The sequence below is a fragment of the Fusarium oxysporum genome, chromosome 4, assembly GCF_000149955.1.
Source record: "Fusarium oxysporum f. sp. lycopersici 4287 chromosome 4, whole genome shotgun sequence".
NCBI classification, from domain to species: domain Eukaryota; kingdom Fungi; phylum Ascomycota; class Sordariomycetes; order Hypocreales; family Nectriaceae; genus Fusarium; species Fusarium oxysporum.
The window spans coordinates 3,934,409-3,956,772 of NC_030989.1; the positions used below are offsets into that span (position 1 = coordinate 3,934,409).

Consider the following 22,364-nt stretch of genomic DNA (forward strand, 5'->3'; position numbering starts at 1 on the left):
CATTTCTCCCCCAAGCCATCAAGATTCAGAGTATTTTTGAGTGCTAGAGAGCGAGCGAGTTTGAGGTATCCCGAGCCATCAGCCTGGACCAAGCCAGATCCCCTAGCGCAGCACATACCTGCGCCGCAGCGCCTACGCTCAGATGAGAAGAAGTATACTCTGAAGTGCCTCTCCTTCAAGTCCTGTGGGTATGTTACAGTCGACTCACCGGCTTTAAATACTCGGAGTATCTTGCCGCATGGCGCTCAAGGCCTTGGGGCCAACGGCAATCCGCACAGTCAAGATCTATCGCCTCTGATGCAGAAGTGCCGTGACAAGCTTCTCTGCCGAATCGTTCCTTGCTTAAGGAACCAGGAGCTACTGCAACTTACAACTGCTTTCGGGATGGACATGGGATGGGCCAATATATATGATGAGCGTACAATTTACGACGCTAGAGCTGATGGTGTTGAGCAACCCGGAAAAGGTCGATTCTCGGGTACAGTTGATGCTGCCAGTATTCCAGGGGCACGAGATAGCGAGGCCATGGTGAGCCTAGACTTCTAGGTCAGGCTCTACGGTGACCATGCTCAATTCCCCGTTCCCGTACGGATCGCTGTCCCTTCCCCAGTTGTGGGTAATCTTCTCAATCAACAACTATTTGGCTTACCGCTTGGTAACCAAGACGATGGTCAGGGCCCTCCGTAAGGGCTGGATGATCAGGACGAAGTACAGTACCCACTGTTGCTAATAGATGACGACTCACCATGGACAGATGGTGAGAACTAAACGGTTGGGCTTAGCATGGATGTAATAGAAAAGGATGGCATAGGCGTTTGGTAATTGCTTTCGAAAATTGGTATGAAAAAAGGCAATTGGGCCTCACAGAATTGGACGGGATGGCTAATGTCGTAATGATCGCTGAATGAAAATCGAGCCAGGGGACTTTGCTCCCTATCGCATTCGCTATGTTGCCAGTTGGAATCAGTTAGGTTTGCTCAATCAATAGCTGCTAGCAAGCATTGTATATGTAATGATATCGAGGATTATGAAGGACAGTGTGATATCTGTTCACTGTCGCTGAATCTAGAGTCAACCTGATGCAATGCCTCACTCGTGACAACTATCGCGAGTCTACGGGGTGCATGTTGACCTTTACTAACTAATCACGTCACATTGTTCTTCGAATGAAGGACCGGACATAGGAGGACTTGAATGATTTTATTTCGTCAAGAAAACCTTGCGAATTTTGCATGAATTTCCCTTTAATGCCATGCTCACCGTAGCCTGCCATACACCAGTTGATGAAAAGCCACGAACCACCCTCGCAAAAACCCTAGAACAATTGATCGAGTTTTGTAATGTAATCTTGGTGTAGTGTCCCTTTGTTCAAGAGTCTTGTCAAAAGTCACACAGTTACAGCACAGAAGATGCCCGACGTAAACCCAGTTTTCAACCAGCGCTTAAATTTTGTCTATTTGATAGAGGTTGGTGATTGTTTAAGCGGCGGCGATAGCCTTGCGGAGACGGGCACCGCGCTGGCGCGAGTTGAGGTGCTCGCGCTCGACAACAGCATCGGACTTCTGGACAACCTCCTCACCCTCGGTCAGGATGAGCTCGATGTGGCAGGGGTTGGACATGTAGGGGTTGATCTGAGTATGACGTTAGATAAGTCTTAAGTCGGAAGGGTTGGAAAACATACACGACCGTGGGCACGGTATGTCCTTCGTCGCTGCTTGGGGGCCTGGTTGACCTGGATGTGCTTGACAATCAGGGCACCGGTGTCGAGACCCTTGGCATCAGCGTTGGCCTCAGCGTTCTTGAGGAGACCGAGGAGGAACTCGGCGGACTTGACGGGCCATCGAGCCTTGGAGACACCGAACTGCTTGCCTATTGATTAAGTCCATCAGCATTATTGTTCCTCTGGCGTATATATCCCGACCATTTGAGATCTCCCAATTTCTCCAAGTCCATCGCTAACTGGGGAAGAATTTGTCGAGTCGTACCTTGGGCGGTGCGGCCAGTGCTGCCGGCATATCGTCGCATGGGGACGGCCTCCTTGTGCTCCTTGACGTTCTCGAGGAAGGTAACAGCGCGCTGAAGCTTCCAGCCGTTGATGGCCTGGGCGGTCTCGCGAGTGTTCTTGAAAGACACTCGGAGGTAGGCACCGCGGGCGCGGGCCGACTTCGAGGACTGGATCTCGGTGGCAGCGTATCGAACCTGTATGAGAAGAAAAAGCCAGAGTCAGCCATGGCACATCTTCAAAATCCATGCCATCAGAGCCATCATAAACACAGCGGTTTCGGTTCAATGCGGACGTTTCGTCAAAAATTGCACCAGCAAGTTCGTGACAATTCGTACAACATGAATATCCTCCTCTTTCTCATGATGGCGATCGACGGGGGCTCGCAGCTACTCACCATCTCGGCGACTTGGGTGGTGAGTGACGGTTTCGACGACGAACGTGGGTTGGCGGGCGTGAAATTGAGAAATTCTGAGCTCTTGCCCTAACAGATCGGGAGGGACCACAAACTCGCTTTCCCCACTCCTTTGGGAAAGAGCCTTAGGGTTGCCTGCCCTGTTAGTGCGTTTTGCGAAAAGCAGCCTCAAACGGCCAAAAGAAATGCGACAAAATGGAGAGCAACGAGAGGAATACTGCGATGGAATTCAAATAGTAATTGAGTAATATTGAAATATTTTATGACTTGCTGCGCGGTGATTTTGTATATCATTTGCACACTTAGATGTGAGCCATGTCACCTGATTCTTATCGACTATCGCCACGTGACTGCGCCATGCAATGCACCTTCCGTTGCCGTTCTATCCCCGGACCCGTCTCGGAGACGGAGAAACTTGGACAGACAAAGTGGGCCTGAGCTTCATAGAGCTTCAAAAAATTCTTTCTCAAGTGTCTCTCAAAACGCCCAGCGTCCCCAGACAACGCTATACAAAAGACAAGTTTGGACTTTGATCCACGTCCGCCTTCTCTCGACGATATCCCTTCGCTTGGAATCCTTCTCGATAGCGACATATAGTCGTCTGTAATTCTTCCAAACTTATTCAATTCCTCTTCATCCCATTAAGATGGCTCCTTTCACTCCTCGAGGAGGCGGCCGTGGTGGTCGTGGCGGCGCTCGTGGAGGCCGCGGTGGTTTCGGTGGTGATCGCGGCGGCTTCGGTGGCCGTGGTGGTGCGCGCGGTGGACGAGGTATGAATAGCGCTCTCGCGGCGTTCCTGTCGCGGTGTTGTTGAACTTGAAGACTGACTGTTTCGCAAAGGTGGTGGCCGTGGTGCTCCCCGTGGCGGTCCTCGCGGTGGTGGCCGAGGTAAGCATTAGTCCTCCTCAACAGTATGATGAATGCGATACTAACAGAATGAAAAGGTGGTCCTCGCGGCGGTCGCGGCGGTGCTGGTGCTGGGCCAGCGAGGCGGTGCCAAGGTCATTGTTGTATGTTGATCCTCCAAGTCTAACTTTTTCGCCAAGTTTTGCGATCTAACTTTTTTCTTCACAGGAGCCTCACCGTCACCCCGGCGTCTTCGTCGTCCGTGGTGGTAAGGAAGATGGTCTTGCTACCCGCAACACAACACCTGGCGAGTCTGTCTACGGCGAGAAGCGTATCTCTGTCGACGAGTCTGTCCAGAACGACGATGGCACCACTACCACCACCAAGATCGAGTACCGCATGTGGAACCCTTTCCGAAGCAAGCTTTGCGCTGCCATCGCCGGTGGTGCTGATGAGATCTACATCAAGCCCGGCTCTCGTGTCCTCTACCTTGGTGGTGCCTCCGGTACCTCCGTCTCTCACGTTGCTGACATTGTCGGTCCTACTGGCTACGTCTACGCCGTCGAGTTCTCTTCCCGATCCGGCCGTGATCTCATCACCATGGCCTCCAAGCGACCCAACGTTGTTCCCATTGTTGAGGACGCCCGTCAGCCTGCCCGTTACCGCATGATCGTCCCCATGGTCGATGTCATCTTTGCCGATGTTGCTCAGCCCGATCAGGCCCGTATTGTCGCCATGAACGCCAACTGGTTCCTCAAGGTCGGCGGTGGTGTTCTCATCTCCATCAAGGCCAACTGTATCGACAGCACTGCTCCCGCTGCTGAGGTCTTCGCCAACGAGGTCCAGAAGATGCGAGCTGAGTCCATTAAGCCCAAGTTCCAGCTTACCCTGGGTATGTTTTACATCCAACAACCAATACCTTTTGGTCCACCTGACTAACATATTACAGAACCCTTCGAGCGTGACCATTGTTTGGTTGCCGGTGAGTACCAGCGCTACAAGTCCTAGACGATCTAGGTCGAGCTGCTGTGTAATTCGCTTCAAATGAAGGTTGAGAAGAGATGGTCTGCTTTGTGTCATGCGGTTTCCCAGGTATCTCACGGTTCCCGGTAGACTTTTTGTCTTCAGCTTGTTGCATCAGGGAAAAAATGGTTGACGGCATTTTCTTCAACAACGGCGAGGGGCGTTCCGGGTGGGTTGGATCTGTAAATATCAATGTTTGTCCGAATCTTAGAGCTTTTTTGGTGTTGCGCATCCCAAAAAAGAATCTGAAAAGGAACAAGGATATCAATTACTTATTTTGTTTTCTTCTTCAAACGACTACGGATCTACTTTTCAGTTACAACTGCACCTTTGCCCTGGGACGCGCCGTTGGTTAGGCCGTTGGGAGAGAGATGGCACGGGATCAGAGAGGATTGTACGATGCTATAAGGCCAGGCCAGTGGCTCTCGTCTGCCTGACCTACGACTTGATGATACCCCCATACGATAGCCACGCCCGGAGTCCCAGTGTTGTGTCTTTGTTAGATTAGAACAGTTCGAGCAATGCAATTCGTTACCTCTAGTTGTCTATGCCCCGATCATCGCTCACGCTTGGCTTTACACATAAGTCTCGAGACTTTTTAAACTGAAATTTTGTTCTCGAGGCTAGTCAATCTTGTGCGTGTCTTTCCTACTCCGCATCTACAATGCCACGTCTATGTTCTATGTACAAGCTAATTTAAATGTACTGGGTATCAAATAGTTCATGATCATACTCCCTTCCTTCAAGCTGCCCACGATCTTCGTCGAAACTCCAGTTCGGTATCTGGAGAAGGAGCCTTAGCCATGACCACCGACATGGCCTTTGGTCTATCTTCGCCCGCTTTCAAGCGGATATCATAGTTGATGAGTAGATGTGCCAGCACAAGCTTGATCTCATTACTGGCAAAGAAACGGCCCGGGCACGCATGCTTGCCTGCGCCGAAATTGATATATGTGTCGTTGAGGGATGTGAATTGCCATCGATTACTGGCTTCTGCTGATTCTTGTCGAAGCTTGTAGAAGCGGAAGGCATCGAAGCGTTCGGGGTCGGGGAAATAGCGCTCGTCGAGAGCGATGCCAGCTTGAGGAGCGAGGACTTTGGTGCCTACTGGCAGTTCGGTGCCATCGGAAAGGGAGATGGGCTTCATGACCTTGCGAATGAATGATGCTATGTAATGGTTAGCTGTCTTCGAGATATCGACGAGTGTTGTTGGTACTCACTAATGTTTCCACTGAGACGCTGGACCTCCCTCATGAAACTGTCCAGCTTCTTCAGCTTGGCCATGCTCTCCTTGTTCTCCCATCCATTGTCCACTTCCAGAACGCGATACGCCTCTTCTCGAAGTTCTTCCTGTACTTCGGGATATGCGGCTAGGTCGCAAAGGCATTCGCAGAGCAGGTTATTGGTTGTGTGGATTGAAGCCGCTGCAATAATCAACTGCAGTTCTGCCTGGGTTGTGAGATCGGCCTTTTCCTCCTCTGGAAGTGCTTCAATAAGCCATTGGATCATGTCGTCTGGTGCATTTCCTCCGTTGGAAAACTCCATATCTCGGAGTCGCTCTTCAAGGATTGGTTTCAGCATTTCCTTGGCAATCTTGATATCCTTGCGGATCTGACGAAGCTCTGAGACAAGATGCTGGCCCACAGGTCGAGCCCACTCAGGGATGAACTGGAGCTTGACACATGCTGTAAAGACATGAACGGCAAAGTTGATCGAAGTGTCCATCCACTTCTCATCTCGGTTGATGGATGGTCCAACGAAGGCTCTGCCACTCAGACGGGCCACGGCACGAAGACTGAAGGGTTGCCATTTCACCGGTGTCCAGTCTTCGCAGACTGGGAACTCAGTGGCTAATAGATGCTCCAGTTCCTTTTTGAGAAGAGGTACCACTCGGGTGAGGTTCTGTGTGAGTTTTGTTCTGACCAATAGCGCCAGTAGTTCACCGTTGTGGCCTGGAGAGAATTTTGTGTACTTGCTTTGAAGTGCCTAATGATTGTTAATATTTTATGTTAGAGGCGAACTTGAAGAAGTGGTCTTACATCTGACACGGCTTCTGTTGCACTGAGGATATCTTCTGGCAGTCCCTTGAGTTCACCAACGAGACGGGCAGGTACTATGACTTGTACTCCCTCAGTAGCCTTGATCTGGTAAACTCGATCTCGAAACTGGTACAGCATGAGTATATGTGGTGGTGGTGACACTGAATCGACCAACCTTTGTGTAGCTGTCTTTGATTAATGTTTCGGCGTCGAATATCCATTTGGTCTTTGAGGCCTTATAGAAGGGTATCTCAAGATGAGATGTCTGCTTCTTGGGAAGAAAGAACCAGATTGCAATAAGGAAGATAGTGATGGTGATGTAGTATCCAGTGCAATGACCCTCACTGACGAAACTGGGGGAGCTGATAATCGACACCAATAGGTGAGGCAGCAAGACTTGATACGTTCTCCATGCTGTGTGTGAGGGTGGGTGTAAGAGGGTTCAAGAAGGGAAATAAAGATAAGAATAAAAGAGACTCTTTGGTAGATAGATAGATATCAAAATGGATGCCTCCCTGAGTACGGTTTCAAGATGGAAGGCTAGTCTATACCGAGGGTGTGTTGAGTTATAAGTGAGTGGTATCAGTAGTGTATCAGAAGAGTGTCCCCTCCATGAAAGGAAACTTGATCGGTGATGGACAGATTCGGCGAGACTCGTGCTAAACACGCGAGACATAAAATACCCGGAGCGAATCAGAGACGGTGTTTCTTGCAGTCTTTACCGTAGCCGTTTCTTATGCAGATAATATGTGAGATATAGAGAGAAAAGAGGGTGGTAGTGGTGGTACAGAGGCAGAGCCAAGACGAAAGCCGTACGGGACAACATTCCTTTTGACAACTGGCTCAATGTTATTGATCTTTGAGTGGACGATGACATTTATGTTCCGTCTTTGAGAGAAGGTCTGAACATCGTTGGTCTGTGTTGTTCTGAGACAGACTTGTTCAAAGAGCCGCTCTCGGGATGTGGCATTTCCGAGTGTTAGTCTGACGTTGGGTATCAGACTATCAGTAGCGTGAGATGTTTCTATCTAGTCTATGGCCCTTGAATACAAGATTGTCTCTAATAAATTGGAGACTTCGCTCATGTGGATGGAATTTGACCGTCCGTCTTTTCCGATCATCGTTGTTGATGAATGGAATGAGATGGGCGAGTGAGTTGAAGATCTTCACTCAGTCCGAGTGGTGGGTTTGTTACCATGTTTACCATGTATGGAAAATGGCCAGTCTCTTGTCTCTGAGTCTCTCATTTATTCTCATTGATGAGGTTACCATCTTAGATGAGGTGGTTTACTTGCAGTACAGTACAGCTCATCGCACAGCTTTGGTGATGGTCATTACATGGCCGTGCTGCGTGTGATAGTTTAGTGAGCCCGTGACTAGGAATGGCCCTAGTTTCTCGGATGTCGGGACTTCCACTCGCTAGCGTCGCTGACCAGCAGCGGAAACTCCAAGTTCCGTCTGGTCCTTGCGCTTCTGGGATATTTCGATCTGCCCTACAGCCAACGGCAGTTGTCGATTTCCATCTGAGACCATCTGCATCTGACACTCGGTCGCAATTTTATTTTTCTCTGTATCACAATATCCCTGATAAAAATAACGGACTGAGATTTCGGATCTGGATCTGGCTTCAGCGCAAACCCAAGTCTCAGATGAGATGCCCTTCAAATTCGCTTCGCTTCAGCTCGACACGCAGACGAGGCAGCTTTGGGGTAACAGATGTTACATATCTGTTACCGACTTGTTTGATAGGGCAATAAGCACTATCCAGTTATCAACTCCACGCATCAGATGCTGTTTCTTTCAATGTCTCATTCAAATCTGAAGAATATTTCTCAAACATGTCTGAGGGTACGGTATCATCAAACTAATTATTTGTATTTTTCCTTGATTTATGTTAACTCAATTCATGCCCACCCTCAGGTCTCAAAGACCTTAGGCACTCAACTTGGCCAACAAAACCTTACCTGCTCATGAAACCTCGAATATTTATAAAGTCTTAGCCCAGGCCTTTTTCGCAATGTCGATGTGACGGGCAAAAGTTTGTCTCAATTGCCGACCATTGCCACTCAGGTTTATCCTTTACAATGGAAACGCATGGGAGCTTCAATATGGACTATGGAGCACGACTTCATACTCCTATGGAACAACCTTTCCTGGTTTTCCTTTGCTCACTCAGCTTATCAGCCCGCGGGCTCAGATCTGCGTTTTCGAGTATTTCGCAAATGAAAAATTTTCACTCATGTCGTCAGTCAGAGTCAGCCTCGTCGAGTCCATGTCAGCATCTTTCAAGCGATAGATCAGATCCAGTTGCACGGCTTGCACGGCTTGCACCTCGATTCCTGCTACGCAAGGTCCCTTTACCATATCGAGCGGGATACATGGTTACACAAGCCGTATCTATTTGATAATGAATAGTTCGCCCGTCCACTATAGATGTCTCTGCGATCCGCTCCGCTCCTCCTCTTCCGTGCCGTCCCCCCACACTGTTCCTGTTTCTTTATGCACTTCAGAAGCAGGCAGTGCTCAATAACCAATCATGACAAGCAATGCTTACCCCAGACGCCCGTTGTTGAAAGGTTTTCACATCATTCTTCGGGGACCCTGGCCCTGGGGATATTTTCCGTCTTCTCTTTGGCTGATCCGGGTTTATCTATCGTATGCGTCTGCCTTGCCAGCAATCAACTCATTTCGAACGAGGCACCCGCAGCCACGTTGATGATAGTAAAGCCAACCGGGCGGTATTCAGCTCATATGCGAATATGATCGACGTCAGAACGAGGGAGCCAACTGCAGAATGGGAAAATTTTTCACTGTCATTGAGGGGGTTGTGAGATATGGGGGTGGTTGTTGTTCGTGTACTTGCCAAGCTCTCTTGATTTATATATCAGACATCGTTTCCGCGTGCCCTCAGCCGACATTATAATACATCAACATCTCTCAAACTCAATGGTTCCTGGCATGCCCCCATTCCGTGCACTTCAAAATGGCAGACTTTCAAGGACTCGGGGCCAAGTTTGACGGCTTCCAGAGCTCGACAAGTGGTAGCTCATCAAGTCCATTTGTAGTGAGTGTTACTCCTATGATATACTCAAGGCTATCTCTGACTTCGAGAAGCAGGCTTCTGATACATCTTCACATACGTCCATATCTCTCGCTTCCAATGGCTGCTTGCCACCTCTTTCTACTCATGATACAACAAAGTCGCAGCATCACATGAACAACTTCCAGCAATTTGTCGACGATCTTCAATCGGTGCTTCCATCTGCATTACGTGCTTATATGGATGCTAATGGTCTTTAGGCTGCCAAGCGAGCGTTCCCTAACTCTGCGTACTCTCGATACAGCGAAGTTCAAGTACTCCTGATAAGATGGGAAGAAGACGAGCTCGAAGTTGAATGGGAGCTCAGCGAGCTACAAAGGGTCTTCCACCGTTTATACGGCTTCACAACAGACAAGTTCCTCATTCCAACCCAAAACTCTCATCGCAAGCTCAATCACAAAGTATTGAGCTTTGTGGAGGAACATGAGAATGAAGATACCCTTCTTATCGTCTACTACGGCGGACATGGGGTCATCAACAAAGCCAGACAATCAACTTGGTCTTGGTATGAGCAGTGTTCTCCCCATCTAACTCAAGCTGACTCGGCGTCTCGATAGTAAGGGTGACAAAAGCTACGCGACTGTGGAATGGTCTGCTATCCAGACTCTTTTTGAAATGGTCAAATGCGATGTTCTTCTTCTCCTCGACTGCTGTGCTGGTGCAAGTGCCGCTCCTCTGACTGAAAGGCCGACAAACATCAAAGAGACCATCGCGGCCTGTGGGTTTGAGACATGGACACCTCGTCCAGGCGCACAATCATTCACCCATACACTGATCGAGGTCTTGAAGGAGTGGGCCTCACAGCTCCCTTTCTCGGCCGCGATGCTACATAGCGAGATATTGACTCGACTCAAACACGCTCAGCCTGATCGGTCTTCACAAGGAAGGTTGATCGAGTCAAGGAAGACGCCTGCTTACATTCTCTCAACATCTGATCCACATGCTGCTTCCATCACCTTGGGCAGAATGCTTGAAGAAGAGTCTAGCTCGGTGTCGTCATCTCGGGCAATACCTGAGTCAGATCTCGGGAGTCTCTCGGAGAGAGTGCAGTCAGATAGTTATATCTCGGCTGAAGACCGTATCCAGGCCTTGTTGGCTGTAGGTGCAAAAGGACAACGAGCGGCCCCGCATGTTCTTCTCACAATCGCACTGGAAGAAGAACAAGTCTTCGATGCAGCGAGTTGCGCTCGATGGCTAAAGCAGTTTCCACTCTTAGCAACTCATGTAAGTGTGGAGTCTGTCTACCACAGTTATTCAACCCTGCTCCTACTTTCTGTGCCGGTCGTTCTTTGGGATTTACTACCAGAACATCCGGCGACTCAGTTTGTGGGCTACGTCAAGTCCCGTAACCTCTTGTCGGTAGATATGGCAAAGGATGGAGCGGCTACGCCAATCCCCATTGCCAGACAAGTGACGGATGACAAGCCTGGCGATTCCTTTGATTGCGCTTCTCCGCTAAGATCAGTATCAGGCCTCAGTAGCTTAGATTCTGGATACGATTCCTGTCTCTCACGACCTGCGAGCTTAGGTGTGGCATTGAGGCATAATCGACTACCCATGGATGGGACAATGGGCTCCGTGGCTAGCCAGGCACTAGCGAGCAAGAGAAGAAACAAGTTGTCATCAGCAGAGCTTCTGGGTCCAGACCGGCCAACTTCTACGCCAGTCAACACGCGTTTCAATCCCAAACAGGGGTCGAGTTTGAAGAGCCGCAGATCAAAACGTCTGGTCGTGTCAGTTGGCGAAGCGGAGCTGAACAACGACAAAATCGGCCACACTTGTGTTCTCTGGTATGGATATGATGTTCAGCAAAGCCAACCTACCAAGAGAACAACACCAAAACCAATATGGTAAGTAAGATGTCATGTCGACCAGGTTCGGTGGATATGGCTCTCCATCTATGTGTTGTCATTTCTGCTGGCGCAAGTTGAAATCTATACTACGACCCATACTTTCACTGAGGTTTTAGTGTGAAATTGTCGCTGAGATTGGTCTAGGAACGAGGACTTTCGGTTTGAAGTACATGATTCGCCGATGTACTACCATTTGAGGGTTTCTGTGTGGGGAGCGCAGATGCTTGAGCTTATTGGCGAGCTGCATGTTGATCTCTGTGAGCTTGTATTAAGGGGACAGCTACCAGAGCTTAGAACATGGCAAAGCCTGAGTTGCAATGGCGCGGTGGTCGGGAGAATTCGAATTAAGTTGGCATGCATGGATGCCAACGACTACGAGGAACAACAAACCGCGGCAACCAAGGTTTCGGCAGCGAAACGGCAACAACAGCGGCAGAAGTTGGAGCGACAACAGAGTGATGACGGGCAAGCTCGGGTTCACCAGATGGACTTCCAGGTTTGGTAAAGGAGCATTGGCCTCGGTATCAGGAGAAGTCAGGGAACGGCGAGTCGGGTCGGTTTGTTTGAATCCGGTAAACTTTTGACGAGGATCATAGCAAGCATGGCATGGCACTCATCCTGCAGGTAAGTATATTACTCGTGCTGAGTACATTCAAAAGGGAGTGAGGAAGACAGCGGAGACCACTGAAGCGATCGAATGTGACAAGAGAAACCCCTGTCTAGTGACGGGGACGGTACTTGGTAGTCTCCCCACGCAAGGTAAAATTCCAATTCTTTTCCATCTTATCAGATCGTGGCTTGCCGTCCGACTCTGACCCATCGAGCTGGGTCAGGGCTGAAGATGGCGTCTTATTTTCCACAGTGGGACAAGTCCCAACGCCAACAAAATTCAAGAAAAGCAATTTCATTTCCATCCCCTGATCGAACAAGTTTTTAGAACAACGTGATATCAGGTTTTGTCGGTGAAAGGGAGCCTATCCCTGAAGATGCTGCCATGGCTGAGAATATGGAATCAAAGGGAGGTCAATGTTGGCACAGACCAGCTCACTCAGCAGGGAGTAGGGTTGTCTGACTGTGTCCTCTGTGTGCTATACACGTGAATGCCACAAGGTTTTGATATGCAGCATGAGATGGATGCGTCAAAGAGCCAGCGAAGCAACCCAACAACAATAGGGGGTGGGTACGTTGGGCATTATCATCAGAGTGCATCCCGTATAATTAAGGAATGGCCAAGCTGTTCTGTTCTATTCTGCTCGACTAGTTCCGAGATCGGTGAGCTTATTCGTGTACAGTATTCGTAATTAGCATGTCGCATCTCATCATCTGAAGAGATTAGATGGGATTGATAAACCCCCCAATCAATCTGATAACTTTTTCGCATGGTCAAGGCTGAGAGCCATGGCTGGTTGGGACGATCCGATTGGTCAAGCCAAGCCACTTGGAATAATGGGAAAATGAGGAAAGGGTGTCCGGAACCGGGATGTCCTGGCAACAATGGAAGCCACAAAAACTTGGTTTTTGTGACAAGAATTAATTTCACTGATTTTAAGCTCGAGGCACGAGAAGCCGAGGAAAGTCACGGGTCAGTAAATGTTGGTGTTGGCGTGTCAATTGAGTTGGAGAATGGGTCAAATGAGGCATGTGACTCCTTGGGGCCCTTTCCAAGACGCACCCCCATCTCACTACTGACACTGCCTGCACTGGAGACTGGTTACACCACGACTCCCGATAGAATGAGCCGGGGAAGAGGAATGATTTACCGCAGAAATCTCGCACTGCCGCTTGGTCACGATCTGTACGATTGTGGGGAGGCTGAGGCAGTCACAGCTCATCAATTACTATACACTTTACCCATCTTGGAACAACTGCATCTGCATCTACACATCGGCTCAGATTTCGGAATCAAAGATGGGGGGAACTTGGAAACTGAACGAATCAATAATGCGGGGAGAACGAGGGGAAATTGTTTGACAAACACCCTTCTTCAAGCAACGAATAGGTACTAACTAATCTGATAACGGGCTGAACGATAACGACGGAGAAAGAGATAGCGTCTGCGGGCGCCGCCGTTATCCAAGACGAACGAAAAGAAGGCATCCCAACCTTTCCTTTTCCTCGGGACGCCCCACGGAAACGCTCGGTTCGGCCGTCGGACGAGTTCCGCCAAGAGGCTTCAGAATTCGACTGTGGACCGGATACTGATGGGTGAGAGGAAGTCATTGCATTGAACCGGCAAGTAAACAATGATCTGATTTTTTTGTTTCTTTTTACTCAGTTTGTCCATTGAGGTAATCCTCGGTCAATAAATCATCGTAATCGTACCTGTCTGCTGTATATTATATTCGGTTGTTGGGGGACATAGACGGAACTGACAGGCCACAATTGCGGGAATAGACGGCGTCTCTCTATTCTGGTGGCCTGACCCGAAAGCTGGAGCCGTTGGCTTATTGACTCGGCTACATTAACGCCTGCCGTGAGTGGTCGGTTCAAGGTCCCGACCCTTGATCAGACAGAGCCTCATGAATAGTGAAATCCTGACCGCTGAGTATTGAGCCATTGATTGATGAACCGAGAAGATCCGCTTGTTGAGTAGCTCGTATGATCTACATGAATGTGCCGTTCAGGTTCCTGAACTGTAATTTCCGGTTCTGTATAATCTAATTATGAGGCGTGGGAGTAGCCTGTCAATACCCAACAACAAACAAAGATTGAGGGGAAGTTGATCTCTCACTGTGAGAGGCTGTGTGCAGTGAGTTGTGGTGTCGGCCAAGCCGATTCAGTGTTGCTGTATGCAAGTTATCTTACCCTAAACCAAAGTTTCAATTTTTCTAGATATTCTAGCTTTCTGGCGAGGCCTATGATTGGCTCAGTTGCCAGATTATCAGATCATTAGTGATTATTTGTCTTCACCAAGTCTTCCATAATACTTCATAAGTGTTAGACACAACAACAGAAAACAATTGATGCTGTTCGATCGGATCTTGGGATTGGGGGCATAACGTAAGAATTGGGGAATGTCAAGAATATGCACAAAATACGGCTATTCGCTACAAATGCTTGATGTGTCAAGGCAAAGAATCGACAATCAAGTGGCTGATTGATAAAGGTGGCTCCCAATCAAACGAACCAATCAAAGAAAAGACCTGTGCAAGCCGGCCAGCGTTGCACAAACCGGTCACTGGATCGGCAAGCATTAGATCATAGCCCGTCATGGAAAAGAAGCAGAGGGAACTGTTTCGCCGACTATCGATACAAGATAACAAAGACTGCATAATCGAGTGGATGATTGTTTTAATCCGGAGAAAGGATTCCCGTAGGTACCTTTTAGGATAGGAGAAACAATATTTGAAGATGCTGAGCCCACGTGCATGTGATTCGATTACACCAGCCCAGGCCTGCTGAGACAAGCAAAAGCACTGACTGACTGATTTATTAACTAACGGTGATTGATTGATAACGAAATTGCGACAAGGGAATGCTCCTGTTTCGGACTTCCTTTGTTTCTTTGTTAGCATTGGCCAGAACAATGGATGACTCTCAAGCCCCCTTTTTCATCATCATCATCTCAAAGCAATTACTATGCATTTCTTTAATCTATCTTGTGGCCTGTTGTTGTAAGGAGAGTTGCTAGGGGCCTGGACCGGGATCGTTCGAATTCGGGTTTTACGATGGGCTGGGGAAGAGAATAAGATGCCTGTCGCTGGTGACCCGACTGCCAGGTGATTGGGTTACAAGGGATCCAATTATCGCGTGTACCTGAGGAAACACAATGCAGAGTTGATATGTAATTTGAAGCATTTAGTGAAGATTTAGTGAAGATTTAGTGAAGATTTTATAATGCATTGCTCATCAATTGAATATTACAGTATCAAATGTCAGATGGCCCCAATAGGTACCTAGCGATAGTGAACGTCCGGGACTGACTACAGCGCAGTAGTCTAGGGCCACACCCCCCTTTGCCCGGTCTGATAGCCCCACGGTGGATATCCCCAACCCGCATCGGGGGCGCTTTGTGTTCAGTTCAGTTCAGGTTACCTGGATTTTTTAAAACCTCCCGCTGTCGGCCACTACTTACTATTTGAGTCTTTTGCCCCCTCCAGCTTTCCTCAGCTTCTTCCCTTCACCACACCAGCAAAGCTTCTTCATTCCAGCAGTATCTTATCAATCAATTCTGCTTCAACTGGAAGTCTACTAATCCTACAATCTATACCCTATTCGCCTCTAGACGACAGCACTCGCATCCCTGTTCCTGGACCGTCATGCTCTTTGCGTCCTGACGTCGCTTCAAACCATATCATACCACACAACTCACCGCACAAACCGTCACGATTTACTCGCTGCGAAGAGCAATTCAACAACACCTACACCCAACTCTACACAACTTTCGGCGGGTGGCTCAAACACAATTTTGGCCCATCATGACTGCTCCTGCCATTCGAATTGACGGCATCGTCAACCCCGCCGCTCCACCTCATCCCGAACTGATCATGGCTGAGGGTGCCCCTTCAATTGCGCCCTCATTGACTTACTCGGACGATTCAGACTCACAAGAAGATGAGCCCGTCATCCCTCTCGAGCGCCGCCGTCGCGCATCTACACGTCTGATTGCCCAGAATGCCAGGGACATTCAGCGAATCACCGGTGAGACACCAGCTGAATATATGGATCGCTGCTGTGGTGGTGCTTGCTGCATGGGTGACCGAAATAATGTCGAGTATGAGCAAGTTACTCTACCCGACAACGATGCTTTCAAGTCTCTGGGTCTAAGACTTGAAAACATTCCCGCCAACTTGACCGGCATCATCGATATGCCTGAGCAAACTGTGTCTTTCACCTCAATTCCTCGACCGACTTCCTCACCATCCGACTCTGCCATCTCTCTCGGCTACGACTCTGAGTCTTCGCCGATAGCCACTCCTCCCAAGAACAACTACCTCGTTCCTGGACCTGGATATGAGGGTGTTGACACCTCAATTCAACCCCCTCGCTTTGTTCAGCCTCACCCTCCCCACAATGTCTACCCAGCCAGGATCCACAACACTCGTGAGCTCACCAAGCCTGGCGCCGAGAAGAGAACCTTCCACTTTGATCTCGATATTACCGACTACCCCCCTGAGGAGGTTTTTGACTTCAAGGTTGGTGGTGCCATTGGTGTCATGGCTCCCAACGATGAGATCTCGGTCGATGAGATTCTGGATGCTCTCATGATCCCACGCTTCCAGCGTGATAAGCCTGTCCTCATGAAGACCACCAAGGGCCGCTGGCCTACTGTGTGGGGTGATGACAAGCCTCGTGAGCTCGTTACCACGCGTCGCGAGCTCCTCACTTGGACCACCGACATTCAGTCTTATGCCCCAACCAAGGAGCTCCTCCGTGTCATTGCCGAGCACGCCACTGCCCCTAACGAGAAGAAGATTCTCATGTATCTCTGCTCCAACGAGGGTGCTAGCATTTTCTCCGACTTCCGCGGTGGCCCCCACGTCACTCTCTCACAGATCCTCAACGCGTTCCCCAGCTCTCATCCTCCCATGGACCAGCTCCTGTCCGTCCAAGCTCAGCTGATGCCACGATTCTACTCTCTCTCCAACGACCCTACGGAATCTTATACTCTCCGCGAACATGCTCAGCGACGCTTGATCGAGATTGCCGTCACAGTCCACGACTCTATGGATTGGCGACGTGGCTGCCGCGCTGGCGTTGGCTCTGGATTCTTTGAGCGACAGGCTCACAAGTTCATGAGAGCTCAAGCTGCCGGTGAACGTGCCCCTCAGATCTTCATTCCCATGTTCAAAGGTCTGATGGCCAACCCTCTGGCTAAACAATTCAACTCGGATGGTCCTATGCTCCTGATTGGCGCTGGTGTCGGTATTGCTCCTTTCCGTGGCTTCGTCCAGCGTCGCCTCAAGCAGGCCAACTGTGCCAATAAGGTCTGGGTCCTCCAAGGTATCCGAGACTCGCTTGTAGATGAGATCTACAGTGGTGAGTGGGGTGTTCATGAGGAGGAAGTGAAGCGTGTTGTCCAGAGCCGAGTGGGTACCGGCAAGTATGTTCAGGAAGAGGTTATAAATCAGTCTGATCTGGTCTGGTACATCATCAACTCTCTGGATGGCCGTATCTTTGTGTGCGGAAGTAGCAAGGGCATGGGCGAGGGTGTCGAGGAGGCTTTGTGTGATGTCGCCATGGAGAAGGGCAACCTCGAGCGCGAAGAGGCCCGTAACTTCTGGAAGCTCAAGAAGGAAGAGGGCAAGTACATCTCCGAGACATGGTAGATGTTTTAGCCTGCGACTTGATTCCAGCGACTTGATTTGGGAAGTTTTGGATGACGTTTGTTTTATACTGAAGAGGAATCATAGGGATCATCGTAACAAAAAAAGGAAAAGTTGCAAACCGGCGCAAGCTGGATGGTCGCATCAAAGAAGGATGGCATATGGCATTTTCTGATTCGAGACAAGAGGAGCATTGGGCTGGGCATGGTAACGGCGTTACGGGAGTTAAAGTATAAGGTGGCAGTTTGCATAGTGCTACTATTTCTTCTACAAAAATACCGTCGGCAGCGGTCTGGACGGGATAGGATTGACAAAGAGCTTGCTCTATCCTCGCCGAGAAATGAATTTACAAACATTAAGAAACATTGTTCTACTAAAGTTCCAGTGATGCTGTGACTGTACGATGCACTTAAATCGAGTCTCGAGGTGTACTGCATTCGTCTGGTTTTCCAAGGCTTTCTACCGTATTGTTACTGTTTGTCCCTTGAATCTATCACCAATCAAGGATCCTTCTCACATGCAAGCAAGTGATTAAAATCACACCAACAGAAGACCTGTCAAATGTGAGCTTCCCGTTGTCAGATTTCCTTTTTTGGCATCTGGTGAGATATGATAGGGCAGATGTGGTTCGGCATCTAAGCGGGAGCTCTAATATGCATGGGTTCGTCTGCTGTAGAAAAAGAAATATGGTTATGTCAGCGGATCTTTGTACCAGGAGCCATGCGCCCGGATGCATTATCAATCTCGCGCGCGCGCGTATTGCAAATCACGAGCGGTCAAGAGTTTAGGAAGTCTCCGAGTGTACTCGAGTCTCGCGATTAATCAGAAGAGACAATTTTGTAACAGTTTCAGTGATTGACTCGCTCAACGTATGTTTTACGAGTGGAGGGCAGCTGAATACCTAGCTGATGCTTTGCTTACATGGAATTATCAAGCTGTGAGGGCTGCTCAGTGCATCTGGATGGCTGGTTACGTTTGTCAGCGGAATTGTAAAGTCTCGATCCGATTGATATATCCGAGTTTCTGTTAGCATCCATAGCTCCACCATGCTGCCAGACTCGACATTGAAGAGTAGGTATGTACATGAGGTAGATGACATCAAGCAACGACCGCGTCAAATGCAGGAGACTTTAAGTTCAGAATTGCTAGTTAGAAGACACTATTAATCGCAGTGATACGATTATGGCAATCATCTGAATGATTATTTCCATTCATCATTCGAGAAACGAAGCCCAATTCAAGCGTGGCTTCAGGGTAACTTCCGACTGACGCTAACCTCATTTATATGTATATCCGGATGGAAAATCGTTCGGAAAGATATCCCAGGTCAAGCGCGCGCGAGAAGAAATTGTTAGCGGGTGGCTGACAAACTGATTAGACAGGCACAGGTCCCTTTACTGATGCAATCCCGGCGCCGCATTAGTCGCATTAGTCGCATTAGTCAGTGGAGCTTGGCGATTGCGAAAAGTTGGCAGAGTCTGATGTGTTTTTGCTCTTTACGAATGGGACATTGGGGAGGAGGGGCTGATATGGCGGGGCCATTACTTTGATACAGTGGTCGGCAACTGATTGAGGGTTTTGTTATATATTCTAGTTGATTCCCCGTGTTGTCTGTCCATCCAGCTCATCCAGTCCAACATCAGTCTCTCAGCTTATATCACTTACACCACTTACACCTACAACACACCTATAAACTCCCATACTCTATTCACAATGGCTGCTAAACTCTCCGCCAACGCCCTCATCGAGCTGGCCAAGAACCGCCGCTCCATCTACACTCTCTCCAAGAACCTCCCCATCTCCACCCAGCGCATCACCGAGATCGTCAACCAAACCACTCTCGAGACCCCCTCATCCTTCAACTCCCAGTCCAACCGTGTCGTCGTCCTCTACGGCGCTGAGCACGACAAGCTCTGGGACATCACTGCCGATACCCTCAAGGCCATTGTCCCCGCCGAGACATGGGAGGGCACCTCTAAGCGCATCTCCGGCTTCAAGGCCGCTGCCGGAACTGTCCTCTTCTACGTCGACAACGCCGCCGTCGAGGCCATGCAGACCAAGTTCGCCATCTACGCTGATCGCTTCCCTCCCTGGGCCGTTCAGTCCGCTGGCATCCAGCAATACCTCCTCTGGACCGCTCTCGAGGCTGAGGGGCTCGGTGCCAACCTCCAGCACTACAACCCTCTGATTGATGAGAAGGTTGCTGAGACTTGGAAGATTCCCTCTACCTGGACCCTCAACGCCCAGCTTGTCTTCGGTGCCAAGACCGCTGAGGCTGCCCCCAAGGACTATGCTCCTCTCGAGGAGCGTGTCAAGGTCTTTGGCGCTTAAAATAACTTTATGAAAGCATGAGAAACGTCAACTAGAATTGGCATAGAAACCTGCATTTTTAGCGAGTTGCAATTAGAACATGGAGCTCCGAGCTCTTGTTTTCCTTTAATAGACAAAACTACCAATCCTACCATAAGCATTTGCATTGACAATGTCTTTCTCCTCTGACCGACACTTGAACATCCATGTTGGCTACGCATGCACCACCTGCGACCCAACCCAAGTCATGCCATGTTCTAGTGATATTTCCTCATAGCTAATGATACCGAAGTGAATTTTGAGACGTTCTTCATAAAACGTGGCATCATATATAGTAGTATACAATTATATATATCTTTAAATATCCAAACGCTTAACTTGCTTCTTGCCTCTGCACAGCCGTACCGTGCCTCACTCAATGACCCGTCCCAGAGCTTGTCCCATTTTCACCTTCTGTCCCTTCTGTACAGCCCAATCCCAGCCGACATGTCTATTATTCTCATCCGTTTTGCTTGAAGGTGCCTCAAAAACGAGTACGATGGTGCTACCTAACTGGAAACCGCCCATTTCTTCACCGCGTCGGAGCGCATGACCCCGCAGAACAGGGCTGGCTGCCTCGTATGTCGCTTCAGCAAATCCATGGTACACTTCACCCCTGCGGGCAGCCTCCTCTGCCGCACGGTCTGCTGCCGTGTCGGTCAATAGGCTGTTGGTTCGAAGCTCCTTATCAAAGTTGATCACAATGGAGCCGACGTTGGTGGCGCCAACGGGGACATAACTGAAGAAACCCCAGCGCCAACGTCCTAAGAGAACTACTCGCTCATTGAGTGTGAAAAGACCAGGAAGGGTTCGCTGAAGGTATGGGGACACGCTATAGAGTTCTCCTGCAAAGTGGCGTCGGCGGTCAACAACCCAGTTCGTGGGAGAGTGAAAGCGGTGGTAGTCGCCGGGAGCCAAGTAGATAACTGCATAGTAAAGCGATGTAGTGTTGTCGGGAGATATGAGATCGTACCAAGGTCGCTCGCCCAGAGCCAGTTCGGCACGAACCTCAGAGACTGTACCAGGAGATGCGGGCATAGACTCGTCTTTAGCTGCAGGAGCCTGTTTTCCGGTGCCAGTGAGAAGGTCGGGGAGAGTGTATGAAATGCCATTGACTTGAGCAAACTCCTCGTGCTGCTTAACAAGCGACTCCTCCTCCGACACGTCGCCTTGGCTTGTTGCAGGAGTTGAGGTACCGGACGTGCCAGAGATGCTTGGGGCAGGAGTATTCTTTCCAAGAAGAGCATCGATAGTGTAAGTCATACCCTTAACTTGCTCAATGTCATTGCCTTGAATCTGGCCAAACTGAAGTACTTTTCCATCGGAAGGGCAGATGAGAGTATGAGGATCCTGATCGAGTGGTCGAGCACCGGGCTTGAGGGTACGGTAGAAGAAGGATGCGAGGTTGGGGTAAACGTGAAGATCGGGTTCGGCGACTTCGTCGAGGCTGCTATTGTTAGCAAAGGGATCTCGAGAGTTGAGTTGATGGAACAAACTTGACACCGAAAATCCAAGAATAAAGTTTGAAACCGGGAACTCGAAGATAGTAAGGTATGGTAAGTTCATTAAACCGTCCCCAAAGTCTAGAGATAGCCTTTAGGGGTAGAGTTGACATGACCTGGACTTGCCTGGGGTTGAGTTAGCATTGACATGGGAATAGGGGCATAAATAATTAAGGTAACATACCAAGGACCATCAGGTCGGATTCTGGCACGCTTCTTGGGTGCCCTAGAACCCTCCTGTCCGTCTTCATTCTCGAGTCTCTCCTTTTCACGGGAAGAGACCTTATAAAACTGGACGAGACCGAGGAAACCAATACCTAGACCGACAGGGATCCGGTACCATTGAATTTTGGTGTTTCGCATGGCCTCGCCGAGGCGCTGGGAAAATCTTGGTCTCTTGCCCGAATTGGAGGCGAAGGTTCGAATTGAAGAGACCGAAGGCCGTGATAGGCATCGCGATCTCGTGGAGGCCAGAAACATGTGTCGCGAGGCAGATGGCGAGTAACAATTTGTCCAACGGCCGTGGGTGTAGAATGAGTTGCGGAGCATGTGACTACCGAGCTTGGAGGAGCCAGGCCCAAAACCAAGGGTTGGAGCCATAGCGGGCAGTAGAGATTGACAGCGATTGAACGCTGCCTCCTTGCCTTTTATACAATTGCGTAGAGTTGTTGGGCAGAAGAGAGGTAGTTGAAGCCCCTCAAAGAGGACTGGACCCTTGTTTTCGATGGATGTTGACGTCAAAACCAACGATGACGATGGATTGCGGCTGCTCGAGCTTGTTAGCCGCACACAGCTTCTCGGACAGCTCTCGGAAGCAAAAGACGCCGACCGCCGAGGGATGATGATGGCCTCGAAGAGAAGAGTGTGGGTAGAACATGGGTTTTAGGACACTAGGTAGGTAGCCAATCAAAACTAGCCCTGGACCGACCTGATCTCAACAGACCGACACCCCAACAGCGAGCAGCTGTC

At 49.5% G+C, this 22,364-nt stretch overlaps 7 protein-coding genes across 11 annotated transcripts; 4 read left to right on the forward strand and 3 right to left on the reverse strand.

Moving 5' to 3' along the window:
• Positions 1-941: 941 nt before the first annotated feature.
• Positions 942-2,679, reverse strand: FOXG_04262 (60S ribosomal protein L17). The gene is made up of 4 exons (XM_018382223.1): positions 2,400-2,679; positions 1,986-2,199; positions 1,682-1,869; positions 942-1,631 (listed from the first exon to the last, which is right to left on the reverse strand). Exons 1-4 carry the CDS (start codon positions 2,400-2,402, stop codon positions 1,479-1,481), a joined length of 558 nt encoding a protein of 185 aa, XP_018238893.1. The 5' UTR covers positions 2,403-2,679; the 3' UTR covers positions 942-1,478.
• A 384-nt stretch (positions 2,680-3,063) lies between these two features.
• Positions 3,064-4,271, forward strand: FOXG_18778 (uncharacterized protein; the record flags this gene model as incomplete). The annotated part of the gene is made up of 5 exons (XM_018398921.1): positions 3,064-3,187; positions 3,258-3,305; positions 3,362-3,444; positions 3,492-4,155; positions 4,213-4,271. The coding sequence occupies 5 exons, from the start codon at positions 3,064-3,066 to the stop codon at positions 4,269-4,271; spliced, it is 978 nt and encodes a 325-aa protein (XP_018238894.1).
• A 650-nt stretch (positions 4,272-4,921) lies between these two features.
• Positions 4,922-6,463, reverse strand: FOXG_04264 (uncharacterized protein; the record flags this gene model as incomplete). The annotated part of the gene is made up of 3 exons (XM_018382224.1): positions 4,922-5,453; positions 5,507-6,272; positions 6,326-6,463. The coding sequence occupies 3 exons, from the start codon at positions 6,461-6,463 to the stop codon at positions 5,029-5,031; spliced, it is 1,329 nt and encodes a 442-aa protein (XP_018238895.1). The 3' UTR covers positions 4,922-5,028.
• A 1,339-nt stretch (positions 6,464-7,802) lies between these two features.
• FOXG_04265 (uncharacterized protein) lies at positions 7,803-12,555 on the forward strand. Of its 4 annotated transcripts, XM_018382225.1 has the most exons (6): positions 7,803-8,173; positions 8,246-9,389; positions 9,443-9,577; positions 9,626-9,930; positions 9,983-11,275; positions 11,423-12,159. In XM_018382225.1, the coding sequence occupies exons 2-6, from the start codon at positions 9,309-9,311 to the stop codon at positions 11,781-11,783; spliced, it is 2,175 nt and encodes a 724-aa protein (XP_018238896.1). In that variant the 5' UTR covers positions 7,803-8,173; positions 8,246-9,308; the 3' UTR covers positions 11,784-12,159. The 4 variants fall into 4 exon arrangements, with proteins under 4 accessions (XP_018238896.1, XP_018238897.1, XP_018238898.1 ...); XM_018382226.1 differs by having other exon boundaries at positions 9,983-12,555; XM_018382227.1 differs by having other exon boundaries at positions 7,803-9,389; positions 9,626-11,275; positions 11,423-12,555.
• A 2,752-nt stretch (positions 12,556-15,307) lies between these two features.
• FOXG_04266 (uncharacterized protein) lies at positions 15,308-17,951 on the forward strand. The gene has a single exon (XM_018382229.1). It carries the CDS (start codon positions 15,697-15,699, stop codon positions 17,545-17,547), a length of 1,851 nt encoding a protein of 616 aa, XP_018238900.1. The 5' UTR covers positions 15,308-15,696; the 3' UTR covers positions 17,548-17,951.
• A 1,059-nt stretch (positions 17,952-19,010) lies between these two features.
• Positions 19,011-20,060, forward strand: FOXG_04267 (uncharacterized protein). Its single transcript, XM_018382230.1, has one exon. The coding sequence runs from the start codon at positions 19,258-19,260 to the stop codon at positions 19,873-19,875; it is 618 nt and encodes a 205-aa protein (XP_018238901.1). The 5' UTR covers positions 19,011-19,257; the 3' UTR covers positions 19,876-20,060.
• FOXG_04268 (phosphatidylserine decarboxylase) lies at positions 19,076-22,240 on the reverse strand. 2 transcript variants are annotated; one of them, XM_018382231.1, is made up of 3 exons: positions 21,580-22,240; positions 21,390-21,521; positions 19,076-21,340 (listed from the first exon to the last, which is right to left on the reverse strand). In XM_018382231.1, the coding sequence occupies exons 1-3, from the start codon at positions 21,993-21,995 to the stop codon at positions 20,266-20,268; spliced, it is 1,623 nt and encodes a 540-aa protein (XP_018238902.1). In that variant the 5' UTR covers positions 21,996-22,240; the 3' UTR covers positions 19,076-20,265. The 2 variants fall into 2 exon arrangements, with proteins under 2 accessions (XP_018238902.1, XP_018238903.1); XM_018382232.1 differs by having other exon boundaries at positions 19,076-21,521; positions 21,580-22,206.
• Between the last annotated feature and the right edge of the window lie 124 nt (positions 22,241-22,364).

Excerpts from the sequence above, each read along its gene's own strand:
- FOXG_04262 (XM_018382223.1), bottom strand. Across the intron at positions 1,870-1,985 it reads CACTGGCCGCACCGCCCAAG|GCAAGCAGTTCGGTGTCTCC; the intron begins GTACGACTCGAC and ends CTTAATCAATAG. Across the intron at positions 1,632-1,681 it reads CATACCGTGCCCACGGTCGT|ATCAACCCCTACATGTCCAA; the intron begins GTATGTTTTCCA and ends CGTCATACTCAG.
- FOXG_04265 (XM_018382225.1), top strand. The coding sequence starts at position 9,309 with ATGGCAGACTTTCAAGGACTCGGGGCCAAGTTTGACGGCTTCCAGAGC. Across the intron at positions 9,390-9,442 it reads GCTCATCAAGTCCATTTGTA|GCTTCTGATACATCTTCACA; the intron begins GTGAGTGTTACT and ends TTCGAGAAGCAG. Across the intron at positions 9,931-9,982 it reads AGACAATCAACTTGGTCTTG|TAAGGGTGACAAAAGCTACG; the intron begins GTATGAGCAGTG and ends GCGTCTCGATAG.
- FOXG_04266 (XM_018382229.1), top strand. The coding sequence starts at position 15,697 with ATGACTGCTCCTGCCATTCGAATTGACGGCATCGTCAACCCCGCCGCT.
- FOXG_04267 (XM_018382230.1), top strand. The coding sequence starts at position 19,258 with ATGGCTGCTAAACTCTCCGCCAACGCCCTCATCGAGCTGGCCAAGAAC.
- FOXG_04268 (XM_018382231.1), bottom strand. The coding sequence starts at position 21,995 with ATGGCTCCAACCCTTGGTTTTGGGCCTGGCTCCTCCAAGCTCGGTAGT. Across the intron at positions 21,522-21,579 it reads ATCCGACCTGATGGTCCTTG|GCAAGTCCAGGTCATGTCAA; the intron begins GTATGTTACCTT and ends ACTCAACCCCAG. Across the intron at positions 21,341-21,389 it reads TCTTGGATTTTCGGTGTCAA|CCTCGACGAAGTCGCCGAAC; the intron begins GTTTGTTCCATC and ends TAACAATAGCAG.